At 44.6% G+C, this 18,923-nt stretch overlaps 2 protein-coding genes across 12 annotated transcripts in view; one reads left to right on the top strand and one right to left on the bottom strand.

Moving 5' to 3' along the window:
• Positions 1-12,812, bottom strand: part of dcun1d5 (DCN1, defective in cullin neddylation 1, domain containing 5 (S. cerevisiae)) — a 39,008-nt gene extending 26,196 nt beyond the window's left edge. For 4 of the 9 annotated variants that reach the window (XM_072476736.1, XM_072476739.1, XM_072476735.1 and 1 more), the window contains exons 1-5: positions 12,525-12,671; positions 10,992-11,050; positions 8,559-8,601; positions 2,086-2,203; positions 799-887 (exon numbers count right to left, since the gene is read on the bottom strand). In XM_072476736.1, the coding sequence (XP_072332837.1) occupies positions 799-887; positions 2,086-2,156 (160 nt within the window). In that variant the 5' untranslated portion in view covers positions 2,157-2,203; positions 8,559-8,601; positions 10,992-11,050; positions 12,525-12,671. Of the gene's footprint in view, positions 1-798; positions 888-2,085; positions 2,204-8,558; positions 8,602-10,991; positions 11,051-11,356; positions 11,662-11,835; positions 12,002-12,524; positions 12,672-12,792 lie in introns of those variants that run through there. The other 5 variants (XM_072476738.1, XM_072476737.1, XM_072476734.1 and 2 more) reach the window with 4 other exon arrangements.
• Positions 12,813-13,303: 491 nt separating this feature from the next.
• Positions 13,304-18,923, top strand: part of dync2h1 (dynein cytoplasmic 2 heavy chain 1) — an 866,357-nt gene continuing 860,737 nt past the window's right edge. For all 3 annotated transcript variants that reach the window (XM_072476728.1, XM_072476730.1, XM_072476729.1), the window contains exon 1: positions 13,304-13,480. The gene's annotated coding sequence lies outside the window, so the exon portion shown is untranslated. The remainder of the gene's footprint in view (positions 13,481-18,923) is intronic.

Raw genomic sequence — 18,923 nt, forward strand, 5'->3', positions numbered from 1 at the left:
CTCAAATCCTCTACATATGAAACATATGCATAATTTGTTCATTTTCTTTTGTACTGTTAGAATCATAGAATTTACAGTGCAGAAGGAGGCCATTCGGCCCATCGAGTCTGCACCAGCTCTTTTTTGAAAGAGCACCCTACCCAAGCCCACACCTCCACCCTATCCCCATAACCCAGTAACCCCACCCAACACTAAGGGCAATTTAGCATTGCCAATCCACCTAACCTGCACATCTTTGGACTGTGGGAGGAAACCGGAGCACCCGGAGGAAACCCACGCACACACGGGGAGAACGTGCAGACTCCGCAGTGACCCAAGCCGGGAATCGAACCTGGGACCCTAGAGCTGTGAAGCAATTGTGCTAACCACCATGCTACCGTGCTGCCCCTTAGAGCAGCATGTTTCTTTTGACTAAAAACTACTTACCATTCATAACTTAAACAATGGTTTACTAGTTGGTTCTCAAGCTTAGTGGGGAGGAGGGAGTTACATTTTTTGTATAAATATCGGACAAGAACTTGAGACAATGCAAATGTTTTCAGGTTAGAAAGAATAAAAATGCTTTTCTCATCAAGCTGTACAATGCTACTGGAATGCAGCAGGCAGAAATGCTGCATTGCTCTAATACAATTAATTCATTCCCCATTGCTCCAAGAGACTTTAGAACAATATGTTTTCTTCCATTCTAAAACAAATCCTGTGGGGAAAAAGGACTGCTTTTTAAACTGCTACCTGCCCACATATCAAAAATGTTTTCAAAATATATAGTGGAATTAAGACCTTATTGCAAGTTCTTACCTGTATATTCATAAAACCATGCTAGGCACTTTTTGCTTGAAAAACTGTCATCATTTATTAATCTAGATGCCGTCTGTACTCTACAAAAACTTAAAAGACAAAAACTGATCAGGGAACCATTTTCAATAAAACATAAGCTTAACTTTTGTCCTCGTCTTCTAAACATTCGGATAAAAACAATTTTGCAGCTTTTAGAACAATGCTAATTGTTTTTGCAAACAATTTTCCAATTGTATTGCTATTCAAAACATCCCATTATCACGATTAAAAGTAGAAGAATCAATATCAGGAAAGTTAAAACTACAATTTGGCACAGCTATATAATCAAATTGTTTCTCAATGTACATAGCTAAATGTACATTAGGCACTTTCAGATATAGACAGCCCTCACTAAAAACGTTTTGCCCAACTGAAGTAGCCTGTTATCAGAGCCTTCCAGTGAGAATAAGAAAATGTTAACAATGTACTCAAAATGTTTTTTTAAGTAATCAGCTGAAAAACAAAATTGTTCGACCTCAAATGACCAATATTAGCATTTCTACACTCAAAACAACCAAATTCTTCCCAGGCTTATGTTGCACACATCAAATGTGGAGAGCTTGAAAACTCTTACTTTTTTTCATATTTGTTCTTGGGATATGGGCGTCACTGGTTGGGCCTGCATTTATTGCCCATCCTTAATTGCCCTCAGGAACGTGGTGCCTTCTTTAACTGCTGCATTACATCTGTTGTAGGAACACCCACAGTGCTGTTAGGGAGTTCTAGGATTTTGAGCACGTGACAGTGAAGGAATAGTGATATAGTCAGGATGGTGTGCGACTTGAAAGGGAACTTGCAGGTAGTGGTTTTCCCATTTATCTGCTGCCCTTGTCCTTCTAGGTGACAGAGGTTGCGGGTTTGGAAGATACTGTCAAAGGAGGCTTGGTGAGTTGTTGCAGTGCATCTTGTAGATGCTACACACTTCTGCCAATGTGTATTGGTGATGGAGGGAGTGAATGTTTATTGTGGTGGATAGGGATTTATTACGAATTGAAATATCATTCAATTTAGTATGGTCTTCAATTGCGTTAAAGGCACTATTTAAATGCAAGATGCCAGAGTAAAAAAAACGGACCTCTTCCTTAAATAAGACACTGGGATATGTGTAGAATCATTTAATCTACAATGATACAGTGATAACTGTTCAGTGAAAGTCTAAATTTTAAATTTATTTGAGTAAGCAAAATATTGGAAAACATTAGTGAGCAAATCCACACCAAAAAAAGTCCTAATCTAAAAGCTACCCACCTGCTTATTCTACATTTTTTCATGCTGGCGTCTTCTGACCCTGAAGATTTTCTCTTCTTCTTAACAGGCATCTTGTGAGCACACCAAAAGACAGAACAGGTGCACTGAGAGGAGCTATCTGCAACAGTTTACAGCTTAGTCAGTTACAAACTTAACACAGCCTCTTACGCCATAAACTATTTCAGAACATCGGAACAGAAGTTGGCCATTTAGTTCGTTAAGGCCTGTTAAATAAGATCAAGGCTGATCATGACCTAACTCAAGATAACCAACTTGGTCCCATATCCCTTATTACCTTTGATACATTTTTGTTAAATCAACCTCAGATTTAAAATTAACTATTGATCTCGCACCAGTTGATGTTTGTGGAATAAATGTTTCAAGAAATGTTGCAAACTTCTATCCCTCACTGTATAAACAGTGTTTCCTGATTTTACTCAAAAGATCTGGCTCTTAAAAGTTTTCAGGTTAGGGGGCACAGTCCTAGACTCCGCAACCAAAATAAATTATTTATCCTATCATTGGAAACTTTGAGCAAATCATCCCTTCACCCTAGTTGGAGTATTCTCGCCTCATAATCCAAGAATCCCTAGAGTGCAGGAGAAGGCTATTCGGTTCACCGAGTCTGCACAGGCCCTTGGAAAGAGCAGCTTACGAGGCCCACGCCCCCACCCTATTCACATAACTCAGTAACCCCACCTAACCTTTTGGACACCAAAGGGCAATTTAGCATGGCCAATCAACCTAACCTGCACATCTTTGGACTGTGGGAGGAAACCGGAGGACAACCATGCAGACACGGGGAGAAACCGCAAACTCCATGCAGAGAATAGTCTGAGGCCGGAATTGAACCCAGGTGCCTGCCGCTGTGTGGTGGCAGTGCTAGCCATTGTGCGGCCCTGGCTCTGGTCAACCCATGTATTATTCCCTCCAATGATAATTTACCTTTCCTAATGTGTGCTGCCCCAGAGCTACTCACAATACTCTAGATATGGCTCAACCAGGGCCTTGTATAACTGAAGCATGCCTTTAACCCTTGTGCTCAATTCCTCTAGATATACAGGCCAGTATTTCATTAGCCTGTTTTATTATTTTGGATTTGGGTTTATTGTCATGTGTACTGAAGTACAGTGAAAAGTATTGTTCTGTGTACAGCCCAGACAGATCGGTCTGTACATGAAAAACATAGGGACATATGATAGATACACAATGTAAATACATAGACACAGACATTGGATACGTAGTACTTCTCAGTAGAGAGGATGTGTGGAGAGATCAGTTCAGTCCATAAGAGGTTCATTCAGGAGCCTGGTAACAGCAGGGAAGAAGCTGTTTCTGACCCTGTTAGCGTGTGTTCGCAGACTTTCATATCTTCTGCCCGATGGAAGAGAGAATAACACAGGTGGTGGTGTGGGGGGGGGGGGGGTCTTTCATTATGCTGCCTGCTTTCCCAAGGCAGCAGGAGGGTTTTATGTATCTGCTCACGGCATTGTAATGACTAGGTACCAGGATCCCACCCTATTGTCGTGCCTCTTTGCGCTTAGTGTTTCTAGCATTTTACCCATTGGAAAGTATCCTATTCTGTCTTGATTTAGGTCCAAAGTGGGTGATGCCCCATTTGCTTCAGTTTTGGCCATTTATTTTCTGCAAATTTCACATCACCCTTTGTGATCTTAACCTCTATCTCAAGACATCATGTTTTTTCTTTCCTCGAGTTCATTGGCCCATAACCTCCTCGTATCATCAGTGGGGGATTGCAACTCCATAGAGAATTACCTCCGTTTTAAAGGGAAAGCATCTGTCTCGCCCAAACCGCCTGGCTTAGGACGGGCAAGGCTGAAGAAACGAAGTGCATCCATGTCTCTCATGGTGAGGTGCAAAAGGAGTAGAGCGAAGGAGGACACACCCCATTTTACAGCACAAGCAGGTGAGTTTAAAAGATCCAATTGAAAGAGAGAAGACAAGTCTCTGAGGTAAGTGAATGTGATGTGGGAGTTAGGACAGGGTGGTGTGGATGGGGACGTGGGGCCGGGCCAGAGGGCGGTGATCTGGGTCGTGGTGAGGGGGGGGGGGGGGGAGGGGGTCTGTGTGGGGTTTGGTTTGGGTCTTTAAATTAGTTACCCTGAAGTTAGAAGTGCCTTTTTCCCTTCTAACCTTTCAGAATAACAGTGTAAAACTGGCAGAACCAACTGACATTAGCGATTTAAGTCACTTTGTTGGTTGGTTCCCAGACCAGCGCATTGGCCAGGGAAAGTTAGTCCTTCTGGACAATTGCCAGGTAAACCTTGACATGAAAACTTCCAAGAGGAATTCCCCAGTGCATTTTTGAAGTACTCTGATGCTGGGGAGCCAGGAGGTTACGGCCCATTCTCTTTTTAGTTTCCCCAAGTCAGTCTCTCAGTGTATATCAAACCATATTCACAGACACCCCCTTGACCTTGCCATTGCACGTGGTCTTGCTGGCTCCATCTTATCTTTAGAAAGCTATTGCTGATCACCTCTTTGACACATTCACCACCCACATTCCAATCCTATCCTCCTTCTGTATCTTTGGAGATCTTTGGGAAAAAACTATCCCGTAACTCACTTACAACTGCACTTTCAAAATCCCAACCAATCCAGCCTTTGGCCCTCCGTCCACCACATTTCTGCAGTTCCTGATTTTGTCAACTGCACCCTTACTTCAACCTTTGATGTCCTGGTCTCCAATAAAACGCTTACTCTTTTCTTCCTTTTGTCAAAGGGACTCAAATTTAAAAAGACATGGGTGAACAACTGGTTTAGCCATTTACTGCCGGATCTGGCTGAATCACTTGAACATAATTAGGTTCTGCTCTCACCTACTGAAACTGTTTACTGTTCCAGGATCATTCTGGAATGCAACAATAACCCCAGGCTTCTTTTCTCTCTGGCAAGCCGTCTTCTTAAACTTCTCGCCCCTCCATACTCACCTCCAATAATTGTGATGAGCTCATGGACTTCTTTGTCACGAAGATTGAGACATTCCAATCAACTGCCTCTGTCACATCCCTTCCTTACACAAACCAACCTGATCAAGCTTCTTTTAAAACTCACCCCACTCCCACTCTCGTCCTGAACTTGAATCTTTCTCTTTGATCTCTGTCGTCTTCTCGGAGCACCTCTTGTCCTTGAGGCCTACCTATTGCATCAATCCTATTCCCACTAAATTGGATCAGCCAACTTCTCCTCCTAGCCACCATGTTAGTTGATATTGTAAATGATTCTCTCACTTTAGGTGTCGACCCACTCTCCTTGAAATCAGCCTTCATCACCCTTTCCCAAAACAATTACCCATTGACCTTGCAAACTACCATGCCATTCCCAATTTCCCTCAAGTCCTTAAATGTGTTGTCACCTCTCTAATCTGTTCCCATCTTTGGTGGAACTCTATGTTTGAACCCCTCCAATCAGGTTTCCGCTCCTGCCACAGCACCAAAGCGGCTCTTATGAAGTCACAAATGACATCCTATGTGACTGTGACAAAGTAACCTTTCCCTCCTTGTCCTTCTTAACCTGTCTGCAGCCTTCATATGGTTGCCACACACCATCCTCAGCCAACACTTCTCCACTGTCATTCGGCTGGGCAGGATTACTTTCACCCTGTTCCATTCTTACCTATCTATCGGTAGCCAAAACATCACCAGCAATAACTTCTCTTCCTGCTCCTGCATCATTACTTCTAGTGTCCCAAGGATTTATCCATGGCACCCTCCTATTTCTTATCTACATGCTGCCTGCCTATGGAGGTCATCCAAAGGCAGTGTTAGTTTTCATGTATACTGATGACACCTTCATTTATACTGAAGACACCCAGTTCTACCTCACCATCACTGCTCTTGACTCCGCCATTCTTGCTAAATTATCAGACTAATTTACGACATCTATATTAGATGAACAGAAATTTCCAATTGAATAAAGGAAAGACAGGAGCCACAGTTTTCAGTCCCTGTTCCAAGTTCCATTCCCTATTTAATAATAATAATCTTTATTAGTGTCACAAGTAGGCCTACATTAACACTGCAATGAAGTGACTGTTAAAATCCCCTTGTCGCCACACTCCTGTGCCTATTCGGGTTCACAGAGGGAGAATTCAGAATGTCCAATTCACCTAACAAGCGTGTCTTTTGGGACTTGAGAGAGGAAACTAGAGCACCCGGAGGAAACCCACGAAGACATGGGGAGAATGTGCAAACTCCAGTGAGCCAAGCAGGGAATCGAACCTGGGACACTGGCGCTGTGAAGCAACAGTGCTAACCATACCGACTCCATCCCTTTCCCTAAAGTCTAACATTAAGCCAGGCCTTGCCCCTCCTTATCGCTGTGATTTCCTCCAGGTCCACATCCTTTCAAGATGTCCACATTCCTCTAACTTTGGCCTCTTGTGCATTCTCAATCATAATTGCTCCACCACTGGTGGCTGTGCCTTCATTGGCCTCGACCCCAAGCTTTGGAGTTACCTCCCTACAACTCTCTACTTTGTTTTTTCCCTTGAACATCTCTCTTATAGCAGTGTCTGCGTGATTTCCTCCGGCTGCTCCGGTTTCCTCCCACAGTCCAAAGATGTGCAGGTTAGGTGGATTGGCCATGCTAAATTGCCCTTAGTGTCCACAAAGGTACGATGGGATTACTGGATTACGGAGATAGTGTGGAGGTGTGGTCTTATGTAGGGTGCTCTTTCCAAGGGCCGGTGCAGACTTGGTGGGCTGAATGGCCTCCTCTGCCTGTAAATTCTATGATTCCTTTTTGACCAAGCTTTCAGTCACCTGATCTAATATGTGCTTGGTGTCATACTTTGGTTTGATAATGCTCCTTTGTGAAACGCCTTGGAATGTTTCATTACATTTAAGGCATCATTCAAATATAAGTTATTTTCCAATATTTTCTGTTCTAATTAATTTTGTTAAGTCCCTATCCCTGATTCATGTATAGTTTCCTTGGGATGTCTGGCATGCTGACCCTATCCTTTACTGCAAAATCTGAAAAAGTAATAATGTATGCTTGTTGCTTATTTTCATCGGCAATATAACCATTGCGAATTTAAGGGACCCATGTTGTTTTGGACCACTTCTGCTTTGTCATCCCTTGCTGTTCTACCTATTCCATTTGCCAGGGTGCAAAATTTTATTTCTTCTTGGATGAAATTAATGTTGTTTCATCCCTCTTTAGTTGTCTACAGCCATCATTTTGGAAAGCATAACTCTCACTCGTTAGCATTATAAACAGCTTCTGTGTCACAAATTCTGTTTTGACCACCGTTTCTTCTATTGTTTTGCCCATTAACAAATTTGCCCAGTTTATCCAGTGCGCAGTCCGTCTCATCTCCCGGAAATCAGCTTACTTAAATATAGAATCTTAATAACGGTTTCTTCGTTTCCAACACTATCAATTTTGATCACAAGATGAATGTTATTTGGTAAAAATGTTCACACATCATTCGACTGTTGATAGAATCTGGGTAATAATGCATTCAGAAATCTAACAGGGGAGGTCCCCTTGTTGGCTCTAGAACATAGTGCTATTCCAGACATACACAAGAAATTCACTCCATTTCCGATATGGGCTCATCTGCTTAGCCTAATTTATATGAAAGTTAAAAACCCCAATCAAAGTTTCTATAAATGATTAGATAACAGAGAGGTTATCATTCAGATACTATGACGTGTTCTATATGCTACTCCCGCTTCAGTCCGTCTTTTCCATTTCTCAGTTCCAGCCATAAAGTCTCCCCTGCCTACTTACCATTTATTATATCCTTTCATCATGGAAGTGATTTCATCCACAATCACTAAGGTTACTCCCTCCCCTCTAACACCTTTCCCATCTTTCTTGTAGACCAGAACCTGGCATATTTTGCTCCTAGTCCTGAGTCTGGCAGCCTTGTCTCAGAGGGCATGCATTACTAAGCCGAATTTGCACTTGCAATTTATTCCTTAAACTGTGTATTTGCATAAAGGAATGATTATTTAGGACACAGACCCCAACCCATCATTATCCTCTAATGTTTTATTGACATATTTCTATCTTGCTCCAACAACTTTTGCCATTATCTGTAGCGTCATAAGCTCTGTTTTTGTTAACTCTACTCTTCCTTTTTTTGGTGTAGAATTTATCAGCTATTCTATCAGATGGTCTCTCCATTCAATCACCTGCCTGCAACTCACCCCCTCCCCATTTATTAATTTAAGAATTAGCTCTTATTTTCTGGTGCTCTCCAAACAGGCCCTCTTGTCTACTTCTTTTTATGTTGTTAGCTGCAACATAGGTCATAATGCTTGGATTCACCCCTCCAAGCTGATTCGAGATGCCTTCAGCCTGGCATCAGGTAGGCAGCAGATTTGATCTTGTTTACAAGGATGCTATCTGACCATATCTTAGGTCCTACAACTACCATTTTAGCATCCCCTCTTATTTCTCCTCTTCTGACAGCTGGAATTTTTTTTAATTGAACTTACCTATATTTTGATCACCTTGGCCATTCAGATCTTCTGTCAAATTCTGTGAAGGCAAAGACCCCATGAAATATAAGTGATAACAAACACTTCCAGATGGGGGAAAAAAAATTACACAGCTAAAAACTGATCCTTAAAGGAATGTTTAGTGTTCTAGTCAACTTGTAGAAGAATGTAAAGGAAACAAATCCTCCCAATTTATCTCTTGATCCATCAGCTGAACATTCCTGTCAGTCTTCCTGGAAAAATGTTATTGCTGTATGTAGTCTCTGCAAATGAAATGAAGGCAGCCCGTGTAAAGTATGAACGTGTGTAAAATATGAATGTGCTATTTGAAACGGCGAGGAAATAGTAATCAGAAAGTTCGCACATTTTAATCTGTTGACATTGGTTGGAACACCTGAAAAATGCCTAGATAACATATTTAGACATTCATAACTTGTTTTGCAAATATCTGTATTGAAGATTGCATTTTATTACTCTTCACTAATGGATTAAATAAAGGCAAACTGTTCCCATTGGCAGAAGGGTTGAGAATCAAAGGATAACGACTTAACGTGATTGGCAGAAGAACCAAAGGCAACATGAGGAGAATCTTTTTTCTTTATAGAGTGTAGATATGATCTGGAATCTCCCACCAGAAAAGGGTGGTGGAAGGCTGTCAAAAGCAAAGTGGATAAACAGCTGAATGGGAAAACAATTGCAGGGCTGGTGGGGGGGGGGGGGGGGGGGGGGGGGAGAAGAGAGAAAGATAAGTCAGGGGAGTGAAACAAGTTATATGGCTCTTACCAAGAGCCAACATAAGCTCGACAGGCTGAAGTTTGTCCTGTAACCATTCTGTGATTCTATTTTATGACTGTTTTCAAGGTAATGTAACTGGACACTAATTTTGCCAATGAACCTGATTCTGTCCTCAACTTTTATTTATATAGTGCCGATAACATAATAAAACATTTCAAGGTGCTTTAGAGGAGCATTATAAAGCAACATTTGGCAAAGCCACATAAGGCATAGGGCAGATGGTCAAAACCTTGGTTAAAGAGTTAGGTTTTAAACGGTCTCTCAAAGAAGGAGAGAGAAATAAAGAGGGAGGTACAAGGAAGGAGTTCCGGAGCAAAGAACCTAGACAGCTGAAAGAATAGCCAACAGCGATGGAGCAATGGAAAACAAAATAAGACCAGAATTAGATAAGCGCAGATATCTTAGAAAGTTGTGGAGGAAATTACAGGCAGTGAGAATAGAGGCCATGGAGAGACTTGAGAATGAGAATTTTAAAATCAAGGCACTGCTTGACCAGGAGTCAACAAGGGGCAGCAAGCACAGGGATGACAGAGGAATGAGACTTTGTGAAAGTAAAAACACAGCAGGCAAAATTTTGGATGATCTCAGGTTTACGGGGGGGACGGACACGACATATAGGAAGCTGGTTGGAATTTGCTGGAATAGTCACATCTAGAAGCAACAAAAGCTATGGATGAGGATTTTTACATCCAGATATGCATTTTCCAACTAGCGTGAATAGAGGTTTCAAAAGTGGGATCTCAAGCCAATCATGTGTCCCCTGACCCATGATCCCTTGTAGTACAGTTAAACTGAACTTAACGTCCCAAATTTACAGAAATTACCTGATTCTGTAGAAACCAGGGCATTAACCCTGGACCTTTCAGGTCTGTATAGACAACAACATATCAAGTTAACATATCAAATTGATATAACGATATATCAACATATCATTTGGGCAGCACAGTAGCATTGTGGATAGCACAACTGCTTCACAGCTCCAGGGTCCCAGGTTCGATTCTGGCTTGGGTCACTGTCTGTGCGGAGTCTGTACATCCTCCCAGTGTGTGCGTGGGTTTCCTCCGGGTGCTCCGGTTTCCTCCCACAGTCCAAAGATGTGCAGGTTCGGTGGATTGGCCATGATAAATTGCCCTTAGTGTCCAAAATTGCCCTTAGTGTTGGGATGGGGTTACTGGTTTGTGGGGATAGGGTGGAGGTGTTGACCTTGGGTAGAGTGCTCTTTTCAAGAGCCGGTTCAGACTCGATGGGCCGAATGGCCTCCTTCTGCACTGTAAATTCTATGAAAAGTGATGCATTTACACAGTGATCGCAAAATACCAGATATATCCAAACCTTTTCATGGCTACAGTTATTTGCTTCCTGCAACTCAACCTGGCCAGAGAATTCTGTTATTACTCATATTTAGGAAATTTCCCATCTCCCTCCCTCCAAATCCAAAAGAAAAGTGTGGATGTGAATAGAAAACAGAATCGCATGCAGTGTTATTTCAAACATATTCTGGAAAGTATGTAATATCTTACTTGTATCTCAATGGATTTAAAAAGGCGTCTTGAAAAAATATCGAGAACCTTATCCAATCGTTGACATATGTTAAAAGAGGAACAAAACTATCAAAATGGGCAGTCTAACACTTACCAGTCGATTAAATGTCCGAGATATCTGATGAAAGTCTGCCAGTATGAGCTAGTCTCCAACTAGAAAATGAGAAAACACAAGTTTTAAAATACAATTGACTATTTCTGCCGACATGTCCTTCAGCTACGAGAAGAAACAGCTCTGGTTTCACCGATCATTTTTCCTGATGGACCATTCAAGCTAAGAGAAAACATTTAGCGGAACTTCTCAAGAACGGCTTCATTTCTATGCTGCAAATGATTTCGCCGGAAAACATAACAAAACATAGGAGGGGAAGGGAGGTGCTAATAAAACTAACAAATCACCAATAAAAACAAAGTCTCCGAAAAGGTTTCTGGACAATTTGGCTTCATTTTCTATTTAACCTTTTCTCAGGTCCAATTCCCAGCCTCTAGGCCAGGCATTTAAACCTGGGCCTACACGACCAAAAACACAGCAACAAAAAAAAAAAAGACGCCGAGGAAGACAGTTTTCAACTGGAAACGAGTCCTCTCACAAAACAAAACCCTCACAGAGAACCGTGAAACATGAAAGGAACGCAGTTCAATATTGTTAAATCTGGCGATTAACTCTCTCCGCAGCTGGGCTGATTTGCTGCGCCGTTTGCAAATGAGAAGAAGTCACCGAGCCCGAGAGCCTCTCCGGTACCAAGAGGAGCTGCAGCCAGAGAGGAGGCTCCCTCCTTCCAGATGCTTCACAATATCGTGGCTGCGGCCAAGATTTCTTGAAAAGGAAATGCTAATCGCCCTAGACTGGGTGTAGGACTTGGACTCCGATCAAAAATCCCCAAAGTTACTGTGATTTCGCAGCGAGTTGCCACCAAGGGATTCAGGGAGGGGGTTACATTTTCCATCCATCTTCGCTTCTACTAAATGGTCAATTCTCCTGGCGCTGCGTTTCCTGGAGTTAACGATCCACCGTCTCTTTCCAACCTCTGATCAGATACTCGACCAGCTCCCAGTGCCGGGGGGTGGGTCTGTCCCTCAGCTCCTGAAAAAGGAACGGCCTTGAACACCCACTCCAGCTAATCCTCCACCCCGCCCAGGATTCGGCTCCTGGGGAGGGCGATTTACACACGCCCAGAGAGGGGGGTGGGTATGAATCCTGGGCCCGGAGAGGGGGGTGGGGTGACTCCTGGGCCCGGGGAGGGGGGTGACTCCTGGACTGGGGGGGGGGGGGGGGGGGGTGAATCCTGGGCCCGGGGAGGGGAAGGGGGGGTGAATCCTGGGCCCGGGGAGGGGGGTGGGGGTGACTCCTGGGCCCGGGGAGGGGGGTGGGGGTGACTCCTGGACCCGGGGGGGGGGGGGGTGAATCCTGGGCCCGGGGAGGGGGAGGGGAAGGGGGCTGAATCCTGGGCCCGGGGAGGGGGGTGGGGTGAATCCTGGGCCCGGGGAGGGGGTGACTCCTGGGCCCGGGGAGGAGGGGGGCAATCCCGAGGTCCCGGCCTCCTCCTCATTTATAGGTTGGGATTTATGAGGAGGCGCGAGCACCGAGCGGCCCCAGTACGGGGTAATCAAAGCACCGCCATTGCACCTTCCACTCCTCCCGGGCTGCTGAGTCGGAGCGGCTCCAGTCCTGGTCCTGACTCCTCCGTCTGCTCGATGCCCGCCTGTCACCCCCGCGCCGCCTCAGCAGCTCCGACTCAGGAACCGGCTCGAGGACTACTTCCGGGGCCGAATGACGACCGGGGTCAGCTCACCCATTGCCAGATATCGCGCACTGGGGGGGGGGGGGGGGAGAAGAGAAATGGGTGAACAGAGTGGAGAATAAAGTGCGCCAGATCTACCATTGTGCGACTTACGACAAAAATAAGTATCAAAATAGTCTACAGAACGGAGCGAATGTTCGTAAAAGTTGTTGTTCTTCTACAAATCAATAAAGGCCCCAGAAAAGGACCCCCCGAATCGTCAATGAGATGCAGAGTTCGGATAGTCCACATGTCGGCCATGGGGAGGTGAAGCCTCGATGTGTGAAGTAACATTAAAGTGCAGATTAACCCCATACTCTGACACCGCATGTTTCTTGTAGCCAGTTATATAAATATAACTACCAGCGCACTTTCATTCGCGATTTCAGCCCCCCCAAACAAAAATGACTTATTGTTATTCAGACCCCCCCCTCCTCCTCCAATCCATGTTCTTTTAATCGGCTCCCAAATGGACTGCGCCGCCGAGATTTGCGCGAGGCTGTCACCCCAGCCCTCCCTTTAAAGGGCCAGTCACCGGACTGCTCTCTGCCGCAGCGTCTTCACTTCTGGCGGCGGGGGCAGCCCTTTAAAAAGCGGCGCGGTGACGTTCTGCTCCTCCAGCGTATCGTCATTTCCGGAGTACTGGCGGTTGCCGGCCTGGGTAACCGGGGACGCTCGGCGTTGCCAACAACGCAGGCGGAGCTGAGAAGTGGCTGGCTTGGGCGGCCCAGGCCGGGGCGGAGAGAAGGAGATACGCTTGCGGCTGATGTTCGGATTTGAATGGTTGCTGAGCCTATTGACGGTAAGGGGCCGGGTATAGCTGAGAGCCGAGTGTGTTGGGTCGGTTTACGATCTAATCACTACTTTTACTGGATTCAAACGATCCAAACCTGCATGAGCCCATTTGTCTGGTGTCTGAATGTAGAAGGGCCGAATGCTGGGACTTCTTCACTACACTCAATGGCTCTTTGGTATAGTTTACATGCAGTCATTCAGTAGAAGGTAAGGAATATCAACAGCCACCCACTCCACCCAGCGGCTTGGAAGACAAAGAGGCGAGATTGAAGGGAGGACATTGAATTTGAGGTTTGCAAGGCTCTCCCCACGCCGCTATATTAAATCCGAATTTTTTTAAAAAATCGGCGGGTCTGGCAGCTTCCATGGAGAGAGAGAAAACAGTGCACGTTTTCAGCTCGTGCGACTCTTCTTCATAGTTGTTACCGTGGTGTGTTAGCGACGTTTAATTCTCGTGAGGGCTTAGTGTGGCAAACTGAGCAAGTAAATACACGTTTGAGAGTAAAAGCTTTTTAAACTAATGCTGTTGGAAATTTTTGGAGGATCACAGAGGCCAAGGTGATTAGATTCGTAAAGCCCCAAGAGTGAAAATGGAGGCACATACAATTATGTTTAAAAAAAAGTTAATAGAATCCTGACTATCATAAAGATACTTACACTTTAAGAAAAAAAACTTGTATAGTTTTCGGCTCATTATTGCAGAAAGTATATTAACAAAATGCATACTGTAGATTTACTGGCTTGATGCCTGAAGATGATAAAGAACATTTGAGGATAAAGGTGAAGTTTTGAGACTAGTGGAATAGAGGAGGTGAAGAGGAGATTTAATAAAAGTTTTTAAAATCATAAATGTTTTTGGTAAGTTGAAGAGGGAATAGATCTTTTTTTCTGTTGACTTCAATGATAAGTGACTACCAATTAAAAATTCCTAAGAGGAAAGATTAGGAAAAACAATCTTCATGCAGAGTTTTCACAGTAACTTCATTGCAGTGTTAATGTAAGCCTACTTGTGACAATAATAAAGATTATTATTTGAACATCAAATGTTTTGCTAGAGGAATCAATTGAGAAAAAGACCATTGTATCCTTTAAGACAAACTGGTAAATATTTTAAGTGATGGCAAACATAGGGAAATTAAATGAATCTTGTTCTATGAAGAACAGATGAAGACAATATGGTATAATGGACTAAAAACAGAAAGTCATAAATACTCAGCAAGTCTGGCAGCATTTATGGAGAATTAAATGGTTTATGTTTAATTTATGATAGTAAGAATGCTGATTGAAAAGTCATCAACATGAAATGTTAATTATTTATTTTTCCATAGATGCGGCCAGACCATCCGAGGTTTTACAGCGCTGTCTATATTTTTTATAGATTCCCAGCATCCAGAGTATTTTGCGCTTGTATAATGAGCTCCTTTGGTTCTGTTTAGTTAAATATTGTCTGTCTGTTTCTAACTTCTGCCATGCATTTTATTTTTCATTAACTTTTATCAGTTAAACGATGCATGTGTAGGTAAATTTAAATGAAAAATTTTACTTATTAAATTAAAGCTTTGTTGAATTTCATCCACACCTACTTTGAGTTTTTGTATCAGGAATTGGTTGAATAACACTTGTGTAGTGCACAATGACTTACGAGTAGCGATGAAGTCAATGAGGCTTTATTAAGCGTGACTTGTTCCCAGCAGTTCAGCAACGGAATGGAGCTGCGGGGAGAAGCACGGGTTCTTATACTCCGCCTTCAGGGCGGAGCCAGGGGTCAACAGCCAACCAGGACCCGGGATCTGTCAGCCAATAGCATCACGGCTTCACAGTCCCACATGACCCCTAATACATACCACCACAACTTGTCTCTGTTGATGAGTCAAATTTTGTCATCACCCGGTGTTCAAATCCCAAATGTTTGATTTAAGACTCGAGTTGTCAGGTTAATCAATGATCAACCAAAGCAGGGGTGGAACAAGTTTGGCTTCTGTTATTTTTAAATTTCTGTCTTCAAAACTAATTTGGGCAATGGGAAGTGTGTGCATTTCAATTGTTTTCTGAAGGCTGAACAACATCTACTCAACATAACTTTTTTTCTCATCAGTCAACCAACCTTTTATCCATGCAGCCTTATTTCAATTCATACCATGGACTGGATTTAATGAAACTGAAACATGGCCCTTTTAATCATGGGAGTGAGACCCTTTTCATTCTCTTGGTTGTGGGAAAACATTACTAGGCTAAGTCGAGCATAGAAGAAACTGATGAGATTCCTGATCTCTTCCCCATTGAATGAAGGGTTCCTGTAGTAAGCTGATGATGATAGGCTGGATGAACTGAGGACGTGTGACAAAAGCCAACCTGAAACCTGATGGTAGCTTGCAAAGCTTTCCCCCAACAAAGAGATATTGATTATTGGAAGCCACATCACTGTGTATATAACCGGGAGAATGTCCCTATCCAAACCCAGATCAGAAACCATCTGGAGTCTTCGTTCTCATTACTGAAATGAGAATCGCTTATTGTCACAAGTAGGCTTCAAATGAATGTTACTGTGAAAAGCCCCTAGTCGCCACATTCAGGCGCCTGTTCGGGGAGGCTGGTACGGGATTGTATTGCTACTGGTCTGACTCCTCTTGTCCTCTTGGCCCTTTCTCGAAGATGGTCACTTCTTGCTGCTGGCAATGTAATGTCAGTTAGGCTCTCTAATCTAATGAGCCAATTGACACCCACTACAATTTACTGGTGGCCCAGGAATTGGGTCGCCTTCCACTGTCTTGAGTGAGGGACCCAGCATCAGGCAGCAGGATGGCCACTGAAAGCCACCTTTCTCTAGCCTCCAACCTCCATCTTTGCCTGTGTCTGAGTTTTTTTTTCTTTAAAAAAAAATATATATTTTTATTAAAGGCATTTTATGTATATACATGACAATATCAGAAGACCAAACATGCTCTCCCTGTTGCCCAAAAGATGTCCTGTCCTCTTTTGATTGTGTGTTTTGGACTTGGGTGAATGGACAAACTCAAAACTTGCTATCAACACCAAAGTAGGAAACTTGGCAAACAGTCAGCAATATTATGTACAACTTTGCGAAGATTGACGCAGATCCTAGCAGAGAAGTGGTAGGTGCAAGTTAATGCTCGTAACTGTGAGATGGAAAGAAAAGTTCAATGTAAACTCCATTAAGAATGTGCATGAACAGTGAACCATAGAGTTTCAAAAACAAAATTCCCTGAAACGTGTGACTTGTAAGAAGACCAAACATGAACAGAAACCACCGGCACCCAACCCACCCTGCCTTCCTAATTTCCCCCATTATCCCACCCTGCTGACCACCACTCAATTCACCTTGAAGAAATCAATGAACACTTTCCACCTCCGGGTGAACCCCTCCTCTGACCCCTGCAAGGCGAACTTGACTTTCTCCGAATGCAGGAATTCTGCCAAGTCGCCACACCCCTGTCTTCGGCTGCTCAGAATCCTGCCAGCGCAACAAAATCTGTCTCTGGGCAGTCAAGGAGGCAAAGGCCAGTACATCGGCCTTTCTCCCCACCTGGACTCCCAGATCTTCCGACACACCAAATATCGCCACCCCTACCCCAGAATCTCGGACATGACATCCGAGAACCACTGCCAGAACTCCCTCAACCTTGGACACGCCAAGAACATGTGGACGTGATTTGTGTTTTCTCCCCCATCCTCCCCGCGCACCGCCTCTACCCCTGCAGAGAACCTGCTCATCCTCGCAACCGCCAATGTGGGCCCTACGCACCACCTTAAACTGGATGAGGTTTAACCTCGTATACGATGAAGATATTTTCACCCTCTGCAGGGCCTCTTTCCATGTCCCGACTCGCTCCTCCCATTAATGCTTCATCTCCTCCATCGGAGTGCTCTCCTCTCCATCAGCTCACTGTAGATGTCCAACACCATCCTCCGACAACAGCTTGTCCGGCAACACCTGAAGCGACAGCCCCAGGAAGGACGGCACCTCTCTCTCCACAATCTCTCGGCTGCAGCTACCTGAAACCATTCTCTTTGGGCAACTCGTATGTTTCCTCCAGACCTGCAAACTTTCCCATGATAAACAAATCCCCAAAGTACTTTCTTCCATCCCTGGAACCTCACATCCAGCCCTGCCGACACAACCCTGTGATTATCACATATCAGCGCCCACGACGGCAAGCCATCTAATCCGAAATGTTGCCTGCACTGGCAATGCACCCGCAACACCGAAACCACCACTGGGCTCACATACCGGACTGGCGAGAAAGGAAGGAGCGCCAACAACCGAGCCCTCAATCTCGTCCCCCAACACACTGCCTCCACCATAGCCCATTTCCTCACCATTGTGTCATTTGGCACCCAGTAATAATTCATCAAACTTCCCAAAGCCAACATTTCCCCCCCCCCCTTGCCACTTCTCCAAAATTTAACTTCCTCGCCTGTGGGGCCTTCCCCACTCAAATTATCGCATTTACCTTCCTAAAAAAAGATTTGGGAATAAAACGGGTAGGTTCTAGATAACGAACAAGAACCGGTGCAGCACTGTCATTTTAACTGTCTGCACACGCCCAAGCAGTGACGGCGGCAACGCATCCCACCTCTTAAATCTGCCTTCATCTCCACCCCATCCCCATCCCCCTTCTCAATTCCTTTTCTCGATGCCCTAAGGGCCATTATTCCCGCCTGGTCTTCCCCTATCACCCCCGACACACAATCCTCTATCAGTGACGCTAACACCTTTGGATCAACATTAAGCAGTGATATCCGGCGGCACGACCCACATTGCTCTGGGTCTTTGTCTTTCTTCAAAATCAGGGAAATGGACACCTGCGACAATGTGGGGGAAACACCGCCAGACCCCTCGCCTCATTTCACATCCTCACTAGTAGGGGCCCCAACTCCGCACCAAACCTCTTGTAAAGCTCCACTGGGTACACGTCTGGCCGCGGGGCCTTCCCTGCCTACGTCACACCAACGTAGTCCATCACTTTCCTCCACTTGATCGGGGGCCCCAACCCCTGTACCCTCTCTTCCACTGTAGGGAATTCCCAATGCATCCAGGAACCATTCCCAAGGGGAAGCTCCGACGTGTACATCCTCATATACCCCATTTATCCACTCTGGGTCTGACACCACCATGCCCCTCTCATCCCTCATACATTCCTAGTAACCATCCTGGTCTGGGGGCTCCCCGGCCCCCGTCATGCACTCTTCCAGATACAGCCCATGATGTCCACCACCATCTCTCCCTTCCCAGCTGCGCCATATCAACTATACCCATGTCAGCAACCTTTTCTCCCACACCCAAACAAAACCAACCCATTCCCCTTCCTCCTGACAATGCACCCACTTCACTTCTGTTAACTAGCCCACCCAGCTAGCATGGTGAATCTTGCCTGAGATCTCTGACTATACTTCACTCTCCCAATGCACCCTTCCCCAAACCTTCCCAA

Source organism: Scyliorhinus torazame, chromosome 15 (assembly GCF_047496885.1).
Source record: "Scyliorhinus torazame isolate Kashiwa2021f chromosome 15, sScyTor2.1, whole genome shotgun sequence".
In the NCBI taxonomy this organism is placed as follows: Eukaryota; Metazoa; Chordata; class Chondrichthyes; order Carcharhiniformes; family Scyliorhinidae; genus Scyliorhinus; species Scyliorhinus torazame.